The sequence below is a fragment of the Miniopterus schreibersii genome (genome assembly GCF_964146895.1).
Source record: "Miniopterus schreibersii genome assembly, chromosome: 5".
In the NCBI taxonomy this organism is placed as follows: domain Eukaryota; kingdom Metazoa; phylum Chordata; class Mammalia; order Chiroptera; family Miniopteridae; genus Miniopterus; species Miniopterus schreibersii.
In genome coordinates this window covers 4758767-4778036 of record NC_138106.1, presented here as the reverse complement: position 1 = coordinate 4778036, position 19270 = coordinate 4758767, and the positions used below count along the sequence as shown (strand labels likewise).

General features: G+C 55.5%; 2 protein-coding genes across 8 annotated transcripts in view; one reads left to right on the top strand and one right to left on the bottom strand.

The window, feature by feature from the left end:
- The window catches only part of ABCG1 (ATP binding cassette subfamily G member 1), a 56368-nt gene extending 51788 nt beyond the window's left edge, over positions 1-4580 (top strand). For all 7 annotated transcript variants that reach the window (XM_081139011.1, XM_081139012.1, XM_081139008.1 and 4 more), the window contains 5 exons: positions 145-313; positions 1139-1239; positions 1355-1513; positions 2297-2415; positions 3573-4580. In XM_081139011.1, coding sequence (XP_080995137.1) covers positions 145-313; positions 1139-1239; positions 1355-1513; positions 2297-2415; positions 3573-3801 — 777 coding nt within the window. In that variant the 3' untranslated portion in view covers positions 3802-4580. The remainder of the gene's footprint in view (positions 1-144; positions 314-1138; positions 1240-1354; positions 1514-2296; positions 2416-3572) is intronic.
- A 7809-nt stretch (positions 4581-12389) lies between these two features.
- On the bottom strand, positions 12390-15018 carry TFF3 (trefoil factor 3). Its single transcript, XM_081138320.1, has 3 exons — positions 14836-15018; positions 13511-13657; positions 12390-12577 (listed from the first exon to the last, which is right to left on the bottom strand). Exons 1-3 carry the CDS (start codon positions 14915-14917, stop codon positions 12564-12566), a joined length of 243 nt encoding a protein of 80 aa, XP_080994446.1. The 5' UTR covers positions 14918-15018; the 3' UTR covers positions 12390-12563.
- Positions 15019-19270: the final 4252 nt, after the last annotated feature.

Below are 19270 nucleotides of genomic sequence, written 5' to 3'. Positions count from 1 at the left end.
GTGCGGTGAGCTGGGTTAGGGTCAGAGGTTTGTTTTTCTGGAGGAGAAGGGGCGGGATGAAGCCTGAGGCCTCGGCCCCGTGGTTCCATCACCGCCTGTCCCCACAACTCCCAGGCCCCCGAGTAACAGCCCTTCTGCCCCCAGGTCTTGACGCACCTGCGGGTCGCCTCGCACATTGTCATCGGCTTCCTCATCGGCCTGCTGTACCTGGACATTGGGAACGAAGCCAAGAAGGTCCTGAGCAACTCCGGCTTCCTCTTCTTCTCCATGCTGTTCCTCATGTTTGCGGCCCTCATGCCCACTGTGCTCACGTGTGAGTGCCCGCTGGCCACGGGCCCCCCACCTGCCTTATGTTGTCCCAACCACGCATCGGGGACTGAGAAGAGATGAGTTTTCTGAACGTGTACAGTGTCTTGTTTTTTAAAATACCATTCTGCAGACAGACGGAGGTATCACTATATTTTCTGTTAGACAAGAAAATACCTACCATATTTAAGCCAAAGGAATGAATCACTAATGGAGGATTTTATGCACGGTGAAAGGCTGATAGAGGGATTTCTACAAGGTTTTCTAATCAAGAGCCCCTCAAATTCTGCTGCTTCCCTTGTTTGGTTCCTAAGACAGCCCTGGCACAGCCAAGTTTGTGAGTGGATAAAGCCATTCCAGATGGATTTCTGTGCAAGTCTAGATCACTTGTCGAGTAAGCTGCCCTTGGTCACTTTGGTCTGATGGTGTAGAAACCCTTTGCTTCCACCCAACTCCAGCATAAACACTTCCTCCCATGATGCCTCCTCCCTAAATTGCCCAGAATTCCGACACCAGCTTGCGAGGTCTTGCCCACGGGAAAGAATCCCCTTGTTACAGTTACTCAGTGAGAGTAAGTTGAGCAATAAATGTTTATATTAATAACTAAAATAATATTCAGGATTTGCATTGACGTTCTCCACTCGTTGACTCCTCAGGCTATAAAAATGGTCGGCAATTTTCCCAGGCTGGTCAACCAGTCCTCATCCTTCACATCCAAACCCCAAGGACCAGAAGCTGTGAGGGGCCCCCGTCGCGGCATAGGCCACCTGTGCCGGCATCCGGCACACTGAGTATGTCTGCTTGACCCCTGTTCTGTTCCCCTGTCTCCTAGTTCCCCTGGAGATGGGTGTGTTCATTCGAGAGCACCTGAATTACTGGTACAGCCTGAAGGCCTACTACCTGGCCAAGACCATGGCCGACGTCCCCTTCCAGGTACGTGTGTGAAGGGCGTGTATTTGAAGGGGGGCAGGAATTCTCCATCACGCCCCGTAGGACGGGGCGGACAATCCCGATTTCCACGAGAGGGTGACGGAGCCTGTGTTTCCAGATCTTGTTCCCGGTGGCCTACTGCAGCATCGTGTACTGGATGACATCCCAGCCATCCGACACTGTGAGGTTCATCCTGTTTTCTGCCCTGGGCACCATGATCTCGCTGGTGGCGCAGTCCCTGGGCCTCCTGATTGGAGCTGCCTCCACGTCCCTGCAGGTACCAGCCAAGGATACGCCTCCCTGCTGTCCGGGGGAGGCTCAGCACCACCCCTCCTCCTCCTAATTCTGCCCTAACTTCCTAGATCGGCTGCACCAGGTCAGTCTTTGGGTCAGGACTCACATTGTCCTGGCTAGTTGGGATTGGCATATCAACAGCAGCAGGTGCCCTTATGTGGCACTTAGTGTATGCCAGCTGCTGTTCTCAGTGCTTTCCACATAATAGCTCATTTAGTCCCAAACATACCTCCAAATCAGATGCTGTGCTATCCCCACCTTACAGGTGGGGACACTGAGGCCCAGGGAGGCAACACGGTTTGGTCAGGGTCACACAGCTGGCTCAGAGGCCAAGCTCTGGATGCCTAGGTTTTGTTGCCTTAGGGGATCCACTTGCCCATCCCTTCGACCTCCCTTGCACCCTCACATCGACACCCCATCTGAGTCTCTCCACATGCCCCTTCTAGACTTCTGGTCCCACCCACCCACCCACAATGTGCCGAACCCACATGCATTTGCCATTTCCACACCTCTGTGACTTCAGAGAGCTCAGGCGAGGCCTTTCCTTAAAAGCAGAGCCAGAACTCGGGGGACTCGTGTACACCCGAGAGCAGGCTGCTCACGCTCCCAAACCCGACGCTTCTCTGCCCCCTCCTGGCCCTTGGATGACCATCCTGAAAACTGGCCCTTTCCCAGTGGTCCCAGTGACCGTCCAGGAATGTGGCCCCCCGGGAGCACTTGCGGAGGGAATTATGTGGGACTGTGAGCTCTCTTTGTGACCCCCCAGGTGGCGACCTTCGTGGGCCCCATGACGACCATCCCCATCCTTCTGTTCTCGGGGTTTTTCGTCAGCTTTGACACCATCCCAACCTACCTGCAGTGGATATCCTACATGTCCTATGTCAGGTAGCGCATGTGTGTGTTGGGGGGCAGCCTGTATAACTCGGGGGCTTTACTGTGGCAGAGGGAAGGGGACTCTTGTCAATGTGCAGACAGACGCTCAGGAAAGCCACGTCTTGGCTGTCAGCTAAATGCCAGCACGACTCCCAGATCTTGGATCCCAGAGGATCTCGGGGCCTTCTATTTTTGTCCCAGTTTTGTGTTCCCCACCCTCAACGACACACACACACAACAAAGACAAGTTAAGGACTAGTCACTTGTACCCTGAAGGAGCCCAGGTGGGCGCCTGGTCTCTTGGAGAGCTGCCGCTGGGGGGCGCTCCCACCCCCGGGCACTTCATTCCCCTCCGAAATAACCATGCTCATGACACGTGTCTGCACATTGTAAGCCCCAGAGAGAAACCCGGTGGGAAACGAGTCATGACTTAGACATCCTCTGGGCACGCGTGTCCTGGCACGCAGGCACTGGATCAGATGGCACGCTCCGCGCTCGGGGGCGTCCACCTGCACATCGGCCTGGGGGCCGCGCTTGTCTTCAGAGCTTTTCTGCCCAGCAGCGGCGATGCCGCGTGACACGCAGATCTCACGTCGGAACAAGCTTTTCCCCTCTAGAATGTCAGTTGAGACCCAGGTGTATTGTTCTGGAAAACAAATGGGATGCAGAGCCCTGGTACAGAGTTTCAGCGACCTGTGTGCACGCCAGTGCCCGGAAACCCGAACCCGGGCCTCTCTCCCCAGAATTAGCGCTCGTTCCGACAGTGTGGGGCCGGCACGGAGCAATAGCTGGGCAGAGGTGTTTGCTCGAGTGCCGTCTGGGGCTTGGAAGGCTGTCAGACCCTCTGTTATGTCTAACGTTAAAAAAATGTACTATCAGAAGTAATCAAAGTGGTTTTCCATTCATTTCACCAAACAAACACCTACGATTTGTACAGTTTAGAGGAAACGAAACTGGAAAAACATGTAGTGAGGCTGCCGAGGGAGACGCCGGGAGGCTGGGAAGCGTTTCAGCGAGGAGAGACTCGGGCAGGGAGAGGCGACTGGGGACTGCGGAGAAGGTGGCCCGTATTTGGTCTTCAGCAAACGGAGGCAGAGTCAGGGCCGGCGGGGAAGTCGCCCGGTCGCCCAGGGCAGGGCCTTCCTCACGCCCGGCGCTTTCCTCCGCAGGTACGGGTTCGAAGGGGTCATCTTGTCCATCTACGGCCTGGACCGCGAGGACCTGCACTGCGACACTGACGAGACCTGCCACTTCCAGAAGTCGGAGGCCGTGCTGAGAGAGCTGGACGTGGAGAACGCCAAGCTCTACCTGGACTTTGTCGTGCTGGGCATCTTTTTTGTCCTCCTGCGCCTCATCGCCTACTTTGTCCTGCGGTACAAGATCCGGGCCGAGAGGTAAAGCACCCCAAAGCCGGAGGAGAGGAAAAGTAGACACTGCCGCCGAGGGCGACTTGTAGGATCGCGGCGGCGAGCCCGTGCCTGCGGACACAGGGATGACTGTGACTCAACCCCTGGCCACCGCGTCTGGTCCGCGGGCGCCAGGCGTGCGACAGTTCCGCCCGGGGGTCGGGTCCTCTCCCCACTGCCCTTTCCAGCTTGCACCGGGAAGACGGTGTAGAAAGGATGATTCCCACGCGCAGAATTTAAACTCCCACAGCTGGGGCGGAATTTAAACCTGCAACGGAGCTGGTGACAAGAGGCCTCCTCGGTACGCTGCCCCCGGGAGCCCGGAGCTCTGGTCCCGGACGGGAAGGGGGCGCGGGCGGCCTCGCGGCTGGTCACCGCGCAGTCAGACGTCGCGCCGGGGGAACAGGCCGAGAAGGAAGCGGTTCCACTTCCCGCCTTGGTTTTCACTGTTTTTCTGCAGTTAGTCTCTTTTTCCAATAAGGGGTCATTTCCAAGCCCCAAATCGGCGCATTTCAGTCACTTTAAGAAACTGTCTTTTTAGTGCTTGTTGAAGCGACGGTTCTGGGTTCCCTGGCTTCACCGAGAGGCAGACCCTGTGCAAGTGCCACTGCCAGCTCCGGGTGGAGGGGAGACTCGGGAACTGTATGCGCTGAGTTTGCAAAAATCCTAGGAAGTTGTACAAGTTGGAAGGCGACGCTGGCCAGCTCTTTCGAAGTCTTATATTTTCCCCCATGCTTTTTATTTTAAGCAAAATATATCATTTCCTTCTTCCTAACTTTCTGAGCACCTTAATTTTGCCTAAAAAAATTCCGGAAGATCCACCCTGTTGAGTTTTTACAAGCATTTCCCCTCCTCATATTCCACATCAGCTACCTCCACTGAACGGGGAATGTGGGCTGAGGGGCGCCCGGGCGGGGACGCTGAGGGGTCCCAGGTGCAGCCCTGAAAGGCGAGCTGACTGCCCGAGGTGGGCGGTGCTGAGAGCTCAGCATCCAAGGCCTTTACGGGGACCCCGCCACGTAGTGCGGCCGAGGTGTTTGTAGCTCCGTTAAACAAGGCTGAGGGTGAGCCCGTCTCCAGGGGCTGGTCCTGGTGGCAGCTCAGCCGCGCCACCTTGCCAACATTTGGTTTGTGTAGACCGTAGGCCGGAGCCCCTTCTTCCCAGTGACTAACCACATGAGTAAACCTCTCTAGGGCAGGAACAGTGCTATCTGCAGGGTAAACAGCCTTCGGCTTCCTAAGAGCGCCGCGTGCCTGTCCGCCGCGTATCTGCGGGGTGTATCCACAGGGTGGAAGTGTATCTGCAGGGTGGAGGGTGCTTCTGGCCAACGAAGGCCACCTGGAGGAAAATGGAATTGCTTTCCCCTCCTAGAACATCGCTGTCCTGGAATCAGGGTCCCCTAATGAAAGATTGTATTTTTGTGGGCAAACTCATGAACCTCTCTGACCCTCAGTCTCCTCTTCTGTAAATAACGGCACTAGCTAGTCTTCAAGGCCATTCCCGCCCTGACAGATTCCTCGGCTCTGTCCCCTAAACTCTTATTTCCTGCTTCAGGGAGTGAAAAGAGTCCGATTCTTACTTGCACACGGATTTGACTTATAGATGCTTAGAGGTCCCCTTCTCACCCTTAGATCCTCTTTAGTAAACACAATCGAGGAATATTAAAATGTAACGTTAAGTTTCCTTGTTCGTCACAAATACAGTGGCGTTGCCTTCCAGACTATGTGATTTAACCAGGGTCAAACTTAGCCTTTGTAAAAAGTCTTCTTTTAATTTCAGATGGATTTGCCTGTAAGACATCATGCATAGGAACAGCCTAGTGCAGTGCAGAGGGGGAGGGAGGAGAGAGCCTTCAGCGTGCCTCCGAATTACATCAGGGGACGTCAGTGTTTAAAGACCTCTCCCCCTGCAGGGGAGCCCTTCAGCTGTGGCTCTGTGACCCTCCTAATGACGTGCATGCCAGGAACTGCCCTGAGCCGACCTACGGGCTCCTTCACGGAGCCCGCAGTGTCGTGTCCCAGCCGTTTCACAAGGAAACAGTGAGATTCCTTTAGATTGGAAAGCTCACCGCCAAGCACACCTAAGCCCTCGGAAGGAACTATTTCCGTAGGAGTCCATGCTCCCTGCATTTCAGCTTTTTACTGTCAGCAGATTACGTTCATCCCTTAACAGATGAGCGACTGGCTGAGGTCTCCCCCTGCTCAAAGGCAGATCTTTGTGGACGTGAGGGCTGTCCGGCTGCTAGAAGGGAAACCCACATGCGGAGTAACCAGGGCCATTGTCAGAGGAGGCCAGGTGGAGCGTAGCAGGTGCACTAAGGCAGCACCCAGGATAATCTGCCTCGGGAGACCTAAAGCCATGTCGAGTGAGGATTCGTCACCCCTAAGATGCTGCCTTCACCCCAATTCAACTACTGTATCCGCAAGTGCCCCCTACTTGTACTTTCTCATTATGAACCCCTAACAGCTTTTACTGAGATGCTGCTGTTCTCTTCGGGTCTCCAGATATTGGCCCTCAGCTCTTGTTTTAGGAGAAAACACCTTATTCCAGTGGCCTAGGGCAGCATCCAAGCCACGCACTGATTTGTTTTTCTAAATAGCTGTGGTGCACAGATAGGTGGTGATGTGCTGACTCTCCTACGTGGGAATTTAAACCAGGCCAGCTTCCCAAATCCGATGCTTTTAAGTAATTTTTTAATGTAGTGGCGCTGACACTCCTGTCGCCTTTGGCTGCTTCTTGCTGTCGAGAAGGATGGACCCTTGGGGGAAAGACGCACGGCTTCTCCAGCGTCTTCAGATGTCAGCAGAGGGGAAATGGAAGCTCAGAGAATTTCACTTTCCAACGGAACTTGTCAGGAGAGAAGGGGCACCTGGGATTCTAACCACGGTCCTGGCTCCGGCAGTGTCAGGGCCTGGTCCCTGCTGACCAGCCCCGTTCTGGGGGCCTTTCCTCTCTGTCCCCACTGAGAGTATTTGGAGCCCCCCTTTCTCTTATGCTTGTTGAATATCAGCTAGAGAATTAAATCTTTCCAAAGTCCCTGTGGGTGCAGGAAGTTCTCCCCGGAAGAGGAAGAAACATGGAAAAAATGTCCACGGACACTTACACGGGAAATGCTGGAGTCAGATTCCGTCACCTTGGGGGAGGGCCCTTCAGGACCAGGAACTTAGACGTAAGCTGTTAGGTAAAAACTCACCCACAGTGCCCTGGCCGGTTTGGTTCAGTGGTCAGAGCACCGGCCTGCGGGCTGAGGGGTCTTGGGTCCAGGGCACATTCCTGGGTTGCAGGTTTGCTCTCCCGCCCAGGAGGGTGCGTGCGGGAGGCAGCCAGTCGCTGTGTCTCTCTCACATCGATGTTTCTCTCCCTCCCCCTCCCTTCCACTCTCTTTAAAAATCCATGGAAAAAAATATCTTTGAATGAAGATCAACAAAAAACAAAACAAAAACAACATCCACAGGAAGGTCATTTTTCCCTCCCTGAGAAAGGCGCGTCGTGAGGTCAAAGTTACCTTGGTTGCTTCCCTGAGAAAAGCGTGAGCTCCGGTGGGTTGGGCATCTGTCTTTGTCAAGTGTCCCTCTGTCGCTTTCCTCGGCAAACGCTGACTGACCATCCGGAGCTTGGTGCTGCCCAGGCGCCGGGCTCGGGGAGGGAGCTGGAGCGCGTGGCCCGTCCTCCAGTGCAGGCGGGCGGGAGGGGACCCGTGGCCACAGCTCTCTATGCGCCTGGAGAGGCCAGGCACCAAGGCTGGCAGAGGGGCAGTAAGGTCCCCGGCCCCAGGGCCAGGAAAGAGCGGATTTGGAATTCGAGCCCCAGTCTGACCCCAAAGTCTCCCTTTCTTTTTTTTTTTACTTTATTTTTGCTTTGCCACATTGCCTCCCACTCACAAATGTATGTGAAAATCCTTTGTAAGGTATAAAATGCAATACTAGCGTAGTGGCCACTCATTCTGGACTCACCATCACCAAACAGGTGGCTGAGATGGGAGGGTGGCCGCGCCCCGCGCCTTCCCTCGCCTTGCCTAGGGGCGCCCGGAGCTGGCCTCGGGGCTGAGCCTACTCCTGCCTGGAGCGTGCCTTCCTCGGCCTGGCGTGGCCTTAGCTTCCTCATGCGGCTCACCTGTGGCTGGGCTTGGGCAGAGAGGGGCGGGAGCGTGTGTGTGTGTGTGTGTGTGTGTGTGTGTGTGTGTGTACACACACGGCGCGCACACGGGCACACATGCGGGCCTTTGCCAGGCTGCATGCCACAGTATTATTCTGTGGTGTTCCCTTCATCTATGAATCCTCAGTCACCCTTCACTCCGAGAAGAAAGGAAAAAATTCCCTCCCTCACGCCTGCCATGCACATGGCAAGAGCGTAGTCCAAACGATGTCACCCGTTGCCACCTAAATGACAAAGTGACAAAAAGTAAAACAAAACAGCCCGGGGGGGGGGCGCAGAGTGTATGAATATTAAAGTTAGACACTTTCAAGAAATGATGACCGCTAATAAAATATTTTATATAAAGCTTTTTTCGTGTTCACTCTTAAATGCTTCAAGTTCAAAATGATTCACTTGGGTTTTGCTAACTAAAATGGATTTTACAGGCTGTATTTTGAATACATTTGCTGTGCGTTGAGGAAGAGCTCGGGTTTATCACTTAGTGTTCCAGTCTGACATCCATTTGCAAATAATCGCCTTCCTCTCCTGGGAACGTCCATGTTCTCTGCAGAACTGTCTTAAGGCTTTGTGGCTTTCCCCCGCCCTCCCAGGCTCCTCACCCACTTTCTCCTGCCTTGTCAATGTTGCCCGTGACCTCAGAAAGTGCCAAGGCCCCAAATGCAGGCGGCCCACGCATAGCCTTCCCGCCAGCCCCCTTCAGCCTTGCAGTGGCCTTGTGGACACGGGCTCCGAGCCGCGGTTCCACCAGAGGCCACCCTCATTCATTGCTCCGGGGGTCAGGCCGTGGCCTCTGCAGTGTTGCTCCAGGGAGAGCGCCCCCCACGAGGTCTGGCTCCCCATCCAGCCGAGCAGGACCCAGAAGGAGCCTGGAGTTACAAACTGCATGAGTGCCCAGGTCCCTGAGCTGTGGCCCGAGCTTCCCGGGCAGCGGTGCTGAGGGCTGGGCTGTCACACGGGGCTTCCCTCCCCCACCTGGGACACAGAGCAGGGAGCATGAAGTCACAGAATCGGTGGCCCTGCTGTCCTCCAAAGGGACAGAGAGAGAGGTGCTGTGCAGGATTCGAATGGATGTGGGACAAGCTGGTGATGGAAGCGCCTGCCGACAGGATCCCCCTGCCTCCGCAGACTGCCGGCCTCCCTCGTCCAGCTTACATTAACGTCACGGTCCCTCTGGGTCACCGCACTGGCCTCTCATGTTGGGAGATTCCTCTGGGACAATCGTCGGGGCCTCGCTGGGGCCAGAGCAGGGAAGAAGTGGGGTGCCCCCGTCCCTCTCAAGCCCGTTTCGGCCTGTGCTTACACCCAGGCCTCCCGGGCAGGAAGGCAGCCTGAAGGGAGGGCCCGATGCCCACCCTCCGGCTGTAGCTAGGTTTCCTGAGAACTGCGGCACACCCTCCCCGTTTCCTGGTCCCACCTGTGAGGGAACAGAGGGCTTAACCTTTGCTCAGTGTTTGATGTCCTTTCCAAACACGCCGACTGGGAATCTTCCCCCAGCAGACACTGTGTGGCCTCCTCCAGGAGCCCTGCTCTGCACCCGACACACCTGGGGCACATACGTGGCCCCTGTGGTGCAGGCCAGGCTCAGGGACCCAGTGCCACTCTGGTCTCAAATAGTCCCCTGGGGACAACAGCAGGAAACAATCCATACACACCGGCCACCACGGTTGGCCAGGCGAGAGATTGTCTGGGGTGGGACACAGCTCTGGGGCTTTTCCACCACGCGTGACCCTTGCAGAGAGGAGACACAAAGCTCCCTGGTCACGTCACCGCCCCGGGAGAGCCTGTGCAGGACCAGGCCAGCTCTGTGCGGTTCCATGGCTGGGGACTGAACTCGCTCCCTGGTCCCAGGGAGACCCCCACGGCCACCGCCTTGCAGTCCAAGTCAAGGACATGGCCACAAGCACAAGTGAGTTTCTCACTGGGCTCCGTGGTTTTGTCCAGGTCTTGGGAGCGACATGAATAAAAACAGCAAAATTCAAAATGATTCCATTCGGTGGGAGGTTTCTCTCGGGGGAGCGTCGCAGCCCCGTCTGCTGCGTCTGCACCAAGTAGACATGAGAGGCTCGGGCTGATCGCCTGGAGGTGCCCGTAGCCAATGCTTTGCGCCTGACTTTTAAGAGTGGCCCGATGTTGTGCACAGGTAAACAGAATCTCCTATGTTCACTGATGCTAGGAGATCTGATTTGGGGGGAACTGCAAGCGACCCGCTGTTACCTTTCACCATGGGAGTGATTTGTCACATGCAGCAGGGGCCCAGGTGAGCCGGGAGGATTTGCTGAAGCCCCGTGGGCAAGCATCAGGGAGGTGAGGGGTGACCCTCCCTGCTGGCCTGCTTGGGGCCATTCTCAAGTTCCCCAGATGGACGGGTGTCCCTTACAGGAGATCTCGGGGGGCCCTTGCTGCCAGCACCCGGATGAACTATTGGTCCTTGCAGTTCGCCTGCCCTGAGGCCCAGCCCACACCAGCCCCTTCTCCCGGCATAGCCCTGGGTCAGCACAGGGAGTTTTCGAGAAAACAGCGTTTGCAGATGGGGCTTCGCTGAAGCACCAGGCACACCGACTTCTGGGGGGAAGTCACCAAAACCACCTCCCCTGTTGGGGGCGCTGGTGTGCCCTCTCCTGCTGGGTGAGATGGATCAGGCCTCGAGGGGAGGCGGGAAGGCTGGGGTTCCCAGGTGTAAGGCTGAGCCCCTTCTCCACGGGGTCCTGGAGGCCGCGGCGCAGCCCAGTCTGAACAGCACCAGGAGATGTGATTCTCCTGAGACTATTCCAGGGGCCGTGGTGACTACTTCATTTTAATATCTTTCCACTTGTTACAATTCTGTCATCATGCACCTTTCGGGTCTTTTCCATGACCTTAGGAACACAGACTGCCCCAGGGGACAGAAATATCTCCTCTTTTAATTCCTCAGTCAATTAAAAGTGGTAGGAGAGGTCTTGCCATTCAAATTGCTCATAAAATCCACCACCAACCCCGCACGAGAGGCCCCCACTTTTATAGTCAGGATCCTGCGGGAGGGGCCACAGAGGTGCGTTCCTCAACAGGACACCTGTGTTTAGAAGTTAATCCATGTAACTGACGCCCACTCCTGTGTGCTTCTCCCATGTAGCCGAAGCGGTGCAGCCCCGCTCACGGCCGAATCTGCTGTGAATCGTTGCCTTTCATTCGATGAGCAGCTATTTTAACATCTCTCCTTCGTTACTCCTTCCAAAGCAAGAGTCCATGCAAGTAACACTTTTTAGTCAGCGTGCAAAAGTGTGCATATGTCAATGTCGAAGACGGAATTCCATAAACCGTCCTTTATAATACTGTATGAGTAACTGTATTTTGGTTTAGCCATGTTACCTAGGAAATACAGGTGCTTGCACGCTGTGAGAGGCTTGCACTGTTGTAGATAAACTCCGCACGTACACGTACGTACATATATACTTAAAAACAGCCTGGCTCCCTTGGGCACTTGTTCCTGGGCTGTTTCGCTCCATTGGAGCAGAGGCCTGGGAGGCCCGGGAGCGAGCTTTCGCTTGACCTTACACACCGCGGGCCTGCTTTGTATATTTCTGTAGTTACCTTCTTAGATTTGTACACGCATTTTTTGCAGACTTAAACTTTGTTTTCTGAAATTAGGTGCCATTTTTGAAAATGTGACATACATCAAATAAAGCATCGTTATTTTCAGATGTCATTTCTCTCTCTCTCTTGCTTTCAACACCACCATCTGAGTATGAGAAGGGTGGGGTGCAGAAGCCTTAGGATCCTCTGCCTCCAGGGTGGGGTCATCCCTTGTCCCTGGCCCAGTCCTTGGCTCTCCCCTCACCCAGTGGGGCTGTGCTGCCAAGGGCAGGAAGCACTGCCATCCTGGGCACTGTTCGCGCATCTTTGAACAAGTGGAGTGGGCTGGGGGAGCCCCCAAAAGCAGAGATGGACTCCTGACAGTTAGAGAGGAAGGACAGGATGGAGTTCCTTGGCAGGGTGAGGGCAGTCCCGGGCCCAGCCCAGGCGTGGGGACTTGTACATGATGCGACCATCAGTGGGAGTCTTGCTCTTCCAACCACACCTGACGTGACAAACCTCCTAGTGTCATACTTTCCCAGTGGGTGATAGCCAGCCAGACCCGCCACACGCAGGGCCGTGAGAGTAAGCAGTGAACCATCTAGAACATGTCACAGCTAAGGAAGGACAGGCAGGATATGGATGTGGGGCTGGCTCTATGGTGGGTGAGATTCTGAGGTCTGCAACAAACCCACAGGCCCTGTAGCTCCTTAGGGGCTACTTTCCACCCCCGCGCCCCAGGCTGAGATAGACTCTCTGCTCAGAGACGCTATGACACCCCCTGCTGTCCCTCATCTATGACATGCTGAGAAGGGAGTGAGAGCGACGAGTGACTTGGCAGAAATAAAATGCAACGACAAGAAACCTCAGGAATAAAGACCTGTCCTCATGCTGAGTATGGATCTTTATTTTTAAGACATCGGGCCCCAGACATTAGCTTTCAGTCAGAGCCTCGCAAGGAGCAGGGGACAGAAAAGCAGAGGTGTGCGGGTAGGGCGCCTGATGGTGGAAATTCATGTCTCAAGGTGTCCAGGGCTGTGGGTGTGGCTTCAAAATGTACATTCTGGAAACAAAGCACAGGATACGTTACTGGGAGCAGGTCTCCTCTCCACCCCCAGCTGCCCAGCTTCTCAAGGTCAAGACAAGCTCCAAGGTCAGCGCCTCATGTTGCATTCTCCCCCAGGTCACTGGGCAAGTGCTGAGTCCCCCACGTCGTGGGAGATCAGCCACATGCCCACCAGGCCCTGGGGTTGGGAGGCAGGTGATCAATGAGATGGGCCTCTGCAGGGCCACCCAGTGCTCAGAGGAAGGATGCAGCCCCCTCTAAATTACCCTGGGACACAGGGCAAGAGTGGCGCTGTGGGTGCTGGTTCCAGGGAGGTGCCCTCCTTAGAGGTGAGCTGGCACTTGGGCTGCCAGATGGCTTACAGTGGCCTCCACACCCAGGATGAGTGAGGTGGGGCCCATGGAACCAGGATAGCAACCACCCGTGTGCACCCCATCTGTTGCTGACATGGGGTTCCCGGGTGGTTGTCTTACACCCCACTGCACCACAGAGGGAAGAAGGCACAGGGAGGGGTGCACTTGTGATTGTGTGTGGAGACACCAGGGCTCCACGCCCAGCGCTGCCACCTGTCGCCAATGGTGGTGGTTTGTTTGCTAAGTATGACCTGGCAAATCGACCCAGCTTTCCAAACCTACCCATTTACCACTTCCCTCCAGGGTATATTTAAACTAGTTCTCTCTCTGTAATGCCTCGGCGTTGACACCTTTTGGAAACAATTGCTTTTGTACTTTGCAAGAACGCTCGGCAACAGGACAGCAGGGAACTGGCGGCTGGCTGCTCTGGGCACGGAGCCACTGACCGAGGCCTCAGTCAATGACCTGCCGTGGCACTGGGTGTCGTGCCCAGGGCCCAGGGATGTGCAGCTTCCTGGGGACCCAGATGCTCTGGCACATGTCCAGAAAGGACCCCGAGCACGTGAGGCCAGCTTACCTGTGTCCTGCAGAGGCTTGAAGCACCAGGGCACCTCGGGGATGCTCGAGTCGAAGCAGCAGCCCCTGTTGTTGCACTGCTCGGGGGTGACCTCGGGGTACCCGCAGTCCACCCTGTCCTTGCCCGGGATGGCACACTGGCTCTCCACTGTCCGAGACAAAGCCCAGTCAGCCGCTGGAGCCCCGCTGGCTTCGGTCTGCTCTCTTCCCCCTCCAGCCCTGAGTTCAAAGGCTGCGACGCCCCTCCCAGCATCTCCTTGAGATGCACCCTCTCCCCGTGTAAATATTTAAAAGGAAGTCTGGCCGTCGGCCTGCGTGCTCCTAGCACCTTCTCAGAAAGTCAGTGTGGCCTGTGTTCCCGCAGGCTGGCAGCGGCCCAGGGAACTCGGGGTCCCCTGAACCCGGGCACAACGTTTCCTTTCTCTCTTTTATCTACAAAAGCTCCCCACCCCCTTTTTAAGTAAGAAGCATAACTGGATATAAACATCCCATAGAGAAAGTCACAATGCACGCAGGGCCTGTCGCTTCTTCCCTGCACACCCTCTGGTCTCCAGTGTCACTTTCCAAGCAAGCCTGCGTGCCCCGGGTGAGCAGAGGGCCACCGCGCCCCGCCCCCCACTGGAGTTCTGCTCAGGGAGCGAAACCCCCTTGTGCGGCTGCCCTCCGGTTCCCACGGTTCCCGGCATGGGGACCAGCTGGCGTCTTAAACAGCACCGCGGCCCCACTCGGCCCCGGGGCATTCTGACAGTCGGCGCGTCCGGGGCCCCGGCCAGTCTAACGGCTCCAGTTGCCTTTGACACAGCGCAGAAGTAACCTATGAAAGCTGCACCCTAATTTCTTCCGACCTGGGATAGTGAGTTAGCCGCGTCCGCCACCTGCAGCTGCAAGGGCTGAACAGCTCCAGGAGTGCTCTGGAAGTCACCCTGTCGTTCCTCCTTCCTCTTTGTTTCTAGCAAAGCAGGTGATGGGACAGTGGGGCTGGGCACTGGCTGCCCACTGGCTGCCCACTGGGCAGACCTGGGTCGCAACCCTCATCTCCACACGATGGATGGGCAGGGCTGCCATACGGCCGTTATCAACTTCCCGAGCCTCAGTTTCCCTGTCTAAAGTAGGGGCAGCAAGACCTAGTTTGTAGGGCTGTCGAGAGCAAGCGTGTGTATCGGGTAAGCGGCGATCATTTAATCAATGTGGGGCCTGGTCACCTTCCTCAAGCCCACAGGAAGCCCCTGAGCGCGGACCTTCGGTGTCCCCTCCCCTCATCCCTGTTCCCCGCCGCCACCGGGCCCTGCCTGCTGTGGAGTGAAGCGACGTTAGAGCGGTACTCACACAGGCCCACGTACTGGGCTGACGAGCTGGGGCACCCCAAGACCAGGACCACCGCCAGCAGCCAGAGCGCTCTGGCCTCCATGGTCACGGCGGGCTCTGGGGACCTGGCTGCTCAGACGACGTCCCGCTTCAGCCAGGAGGACGCATTTATAGCCCGGTGTTTGCACAGGCACCCTGGCCTCTGTTTGTCTGGGGTGGCCCCTCCCTGCTCTCCGGCCCCACCCGTTTCCCAGGCCCGAAAGCAGGGGTGGCGCTGACCCCCTGGTGAGGTCTGGGGTTAATTCTCCATCAGAGAGCAGCGCTGTGCCCTCCCCGTGAAGGACTGAAAGGCTCAGCAGGGGCTGGGCGTGGGTATCAACAACCCAGCCGGGAAGAGCCCAGAAGGTTCCCTCTGCGAGGACAAGAGTCCCCAGGCCACTTAATCCCAGGGCAGCCCTGGGTCTTGAAAAGATGGGCAACAAATCTGACTCAGGTACCTCGTGCCTGCGGTTTCATTTCTCTCTCACAGTTCCTGGAAGGTACAAATTCTTTCCCTTTCTTTTTTGCATTTTTCAGGGGGGGAAAAATATATTCTTACTATTAACTACATTTTAATACATATATTAAGTCAACTAATTTAATACACTTTAAATAAAAATATAATACATGCAGTTGGTTTTTAAAATCATAGTGCAAAAGACCCCCTCCTGTCTAGTGGTGTCCATGTTTAATGCTTTCTTAGGTATTTTTCCAGAAATGGTCTCTCTAGATCTAAGCACCTTTTTAGCACAAATGGGAGCTTACTATGCCTTTGCCCACTTGCATTTTCTTGAAATGAAGGCTATATCTGGGAAATTGTTTTATAACAGCATATCTAAGTGAATTGGGAATATTTATACCCATTTTCCGGAGGAACAAACTAAGGCTTAGAAGTTAAGGTGGCTGTCCAAGGTTACTCCAGCAGACCTGGTGGAGCCCAGGCTCAGCCCACCTCTGCAGGACCTCGGGTGGATTTTGCGTCTCTTCCTGGAAGCTGGTGGAACTTAGACCCTGGGCTGGGGGGACGGTGCTGGGTAACTGGCCACCCAAGGGTTTGTCCACAGAGTTGTTCTTCACCAAGTAACCAAGGGGCAGACTGTGCAGGCGTTGAGGACAGTAACTGTGTCCCACCTTGTGACTCCCCAGCCCCAGCCCCTTGCACTCAGTGAGCCCCAGATGAATAGATTTGGGGCAACTCCAGCCACTGGTTTGCCACCCCCTCCAAGGCAAGTGCAGGCTGAAGGCAGGAAGGGCAGTTTCCGCGTTGTTCTCAGTGCGCTGGCTTTGTGCCCAGAGGGAGAGTGCACCCACCTAACAGATGGCAGGATTTTTTTTCCCCCTAACCACTTTTTATATGTTTTTATTGATTTTTTTTTTAGAGAGAGAGGAAGGGAGAGGGAGAGAGAAACATCCATTGACGAATTCTGTCTCCTGCACCCCAACTGACCAGGGATGGAACCCCTAACCCAGGCATGTGCCTTGACCGGGAATCGAACCTGTGACCTTTTGGCACACAGGAGGACACACTCCAACTGAGTCACACCAGCCAGGGCTGGCAGGATTTTTATGTTTTGAAAAACATCATCTTGGAGAAATTCCTGGGAGTCTTTTCCGGCCAGACCCCCTGCCTCCCTACTCCCAGAATATGGCCTGGCCGAGCTGTGGAGCTCGGCGAGGCTCCAGCGAGCACAAACACCCAGAAACGGGCGTAGAAGGGACAGTTATTTGGAGGCGGCCCTGCCAGGAGCATCTATCCCCACATATCCTGGTCTCCACCGAGCTCTTTTTTAATTAAAAAAAATTTTAAATTACAGTTTACATCTAATATTATTTTGTATTATCTTCGGTTGTACAGTGTATTGGTTACACAATCACATACTTTACAAAGTGTTGCCCCTGTATTTCCAGTACCCACCTGGCACTATACACAGTTATTACAATATCACTGACTACGTTCCCTGTGCTGTACTTTGTATCCCGTGACTGTTCTCTAACTACCGGTCTGTGCTCTCAGTCCCTTCACCCTTTTCACCCAGCCCCCCAAAGCCTTCTGGCAGCCAGCAGTCTGTTCTGTGTCTCTGTGCGTCTGTTTCTGTTTTGTTTGTTTGCTTTGTTCTTTAGATTCCACATATAAGTGAAATCATACGGTATTTGTCTTTCTCTGATTGAGTTCTTTCACTCAGCATAATAGCCTCTGGGCCCAGCCGGGCTGCCACAATGGTAAAATTTCATTCTCTCTTTTATGGCCGAGTAACACTGCACCGTAGCACGGCTCTGTCATCCGCTCATCTCCTGACGGGCACTTGTTTCCATAGCTTCCACGGTGCTTCCACAATCACCTGGAGGCTGGAACAGTGCGAACCCCGCCCCAGGCCTGCCCCCCAGGCAGGTAATTCAGAGACTGTTGAATTCCCTGGGCAGCCACGGCCCAGAACCAGCTCCTGGTGTCTGCTTCAGTTTAACTCAGTTTCTCTCCCCTGAGCCCAGGGCTGGGGGCTGGGGAAGGAATGTCAAAGGTGACAAGTCTCTGTTCTTAAAGAGTCCCCCTCGGGAAGATCTGGTCACTTTGCAGATGGGGGAGCAGAGAGAACTGGTGCAGAGTCCTGGGCTCTGTGACCTCGGGGATATCATTTTACTGCCTGTGCCTCAGTTTCCTCACCTGTCACATAGTGCCTAGCCCCCAGGGCTACGTGAGATGGTGACACAGAGCCAAGCTGGGTGCCAGGACACATGCTGATCACCTGCCAGGTGTGGCACAGCAGCTACCGTGGCAGAGGGTCCAGACTCTCGACCCTCCAGGTGGGGCAGAAGTGGCTGTGGCCTGAGCGGGGAGATAGATTCCCACAGGTTTTGCCCTCACAGGCTTCTTAGGGAAGAGGGGGCGTGGACTGGCCCTTGGAGACTGGCGGACTGAGTGAGCCTTTGTGGGGAAGTCCATGTATTCCCTTCCTTCTGTTCTGGGGAGCCTTTGACCCAGGAACCAGGGCTCTCCCCCAGGGGACCTAAGAGCTCACCCTGCCCTCCAGAGCTCACAGTCCGGTGGTCTTCCCTGCTCCTCTGGGGAGTTCCAGTTCCAGGGATGAGTAAAGTGTCAGGGCTGCAGGCCCCAGGGTCACTGTTCGTTGGCCCCACCCTGGGACCCAGGGTGACATGTGTCTGGACTGTCCTGGGAGCCCTCCCCTGCAAGCCCCTCCCACCCTGGGGTTGGTGTACAGGTGTCCCAGGGAAGGCGAGGGTCTCCTGGACAGGTTCAAGAAGCAGGCAGTAAGTCCCCAAGCGCTGGGCTGCAGCCTTCCACTTGCGGGATACGCGGCCATTGGCACATACATGTAACAAGCAAGGACTAAGCATGGATCACAGGTCAGGTGGTTGGCCTACAAATGTTGAGTCCTAAGGACACCAGGCATGACCCCCGACCTTGGGGACCACAGCTCTGCAGGGAGAACAAGCCTGAAAGTGTAAATTGTGATGCAACCTGGTAAGAGCTGGTACAATGCTAAACAGCAGGCCTCTCATCTGGGGTGAAATTTGAACTGGGTCTTGAGGGATGAATAGGAGTTCACAAATATATGGAGTCAATGTGTCCTACACGGGCCTATATATCCCATTGTTACCTCTTGGCTTCTGATATCATCACTCTTGGCTGCTGAAGCCAGCAGAGAGCCAGATGGAGAAAGTACAGTTATGTTAATCAACACCTAGGGGTGAGCCTTGGTGTCACACACCTCCCGGGAGCCTCCTGCCGACCAGCTGTCACTTCATTCTGCAGCTGCCTTGGGTGTGAGCCCTTCTCCGTGTTCTGCAGTTTCCTCCTGCCAGACCCTTCCCGAGCAATCAAGATCTGCAGACAGCAACACAGTGACCTTTGCAGGGAGGCTCCTGTCTTCTGGCAACGTTTCCATTGAGGACACTTGGGGGAGGGGGTTAGGCCTTGCAAATGTGTCACCCACCCACTGTGCATGGGGCAGGGGAGAGGACAGGGTCCCAGTGAGTCGGGACAGAGGCTGTGGGTCCTAGGATGCTCCTCAGGGGCCCTGATCTCCTGCCCCCAATACTGAGCCAGTGCCCATGCCCCCACACATGGTGGGGGGCATGTCACAGCCCCTGGGTGTTCAGGGGAAACCGATGTCTAGCTCGAGGAATACTTGGGGTGGTTTCAGCCAATGACCTCTATCCAGAGCTGCTTTGGGTTTGGAACTATTACATCAGCTCAGGTGCTGTTACAACAAGGAAAGGTGCCCAGGACCGAGTGGGCGGGTGACCAGGATGCAGAGGTACAGAAATAAACAGAGCTGACAGATGGGAGCAGGTGTGTGTGGGGACGCCAGGCTCCTCGCCGGCGGCCCCGCCTTCAGAACCCAATCGGGCCTGTGGAGCCGGAGGGGCTCCGGCTGGAAGCCAGGTCCTCGTAGCGCAG

Bases quoted from the DNA above. Each gene is read 5' to 3' on its own strand.
- TFF3 (XM_081138320.1), bottom strand. From the start codon at position 14,917: ATGGAGGCCAGAGCGCTCTGGCTGCTGGCGGTGGTCCTGGTCTTGGGG. The intron at 13,658-14,835 runs GTGAGTACCGCT...TGTCTCGGACAG, and splicing joins AGCCCAGTACGTGGGCCTGT to TGGAGAGCCAGTGTGCCATC.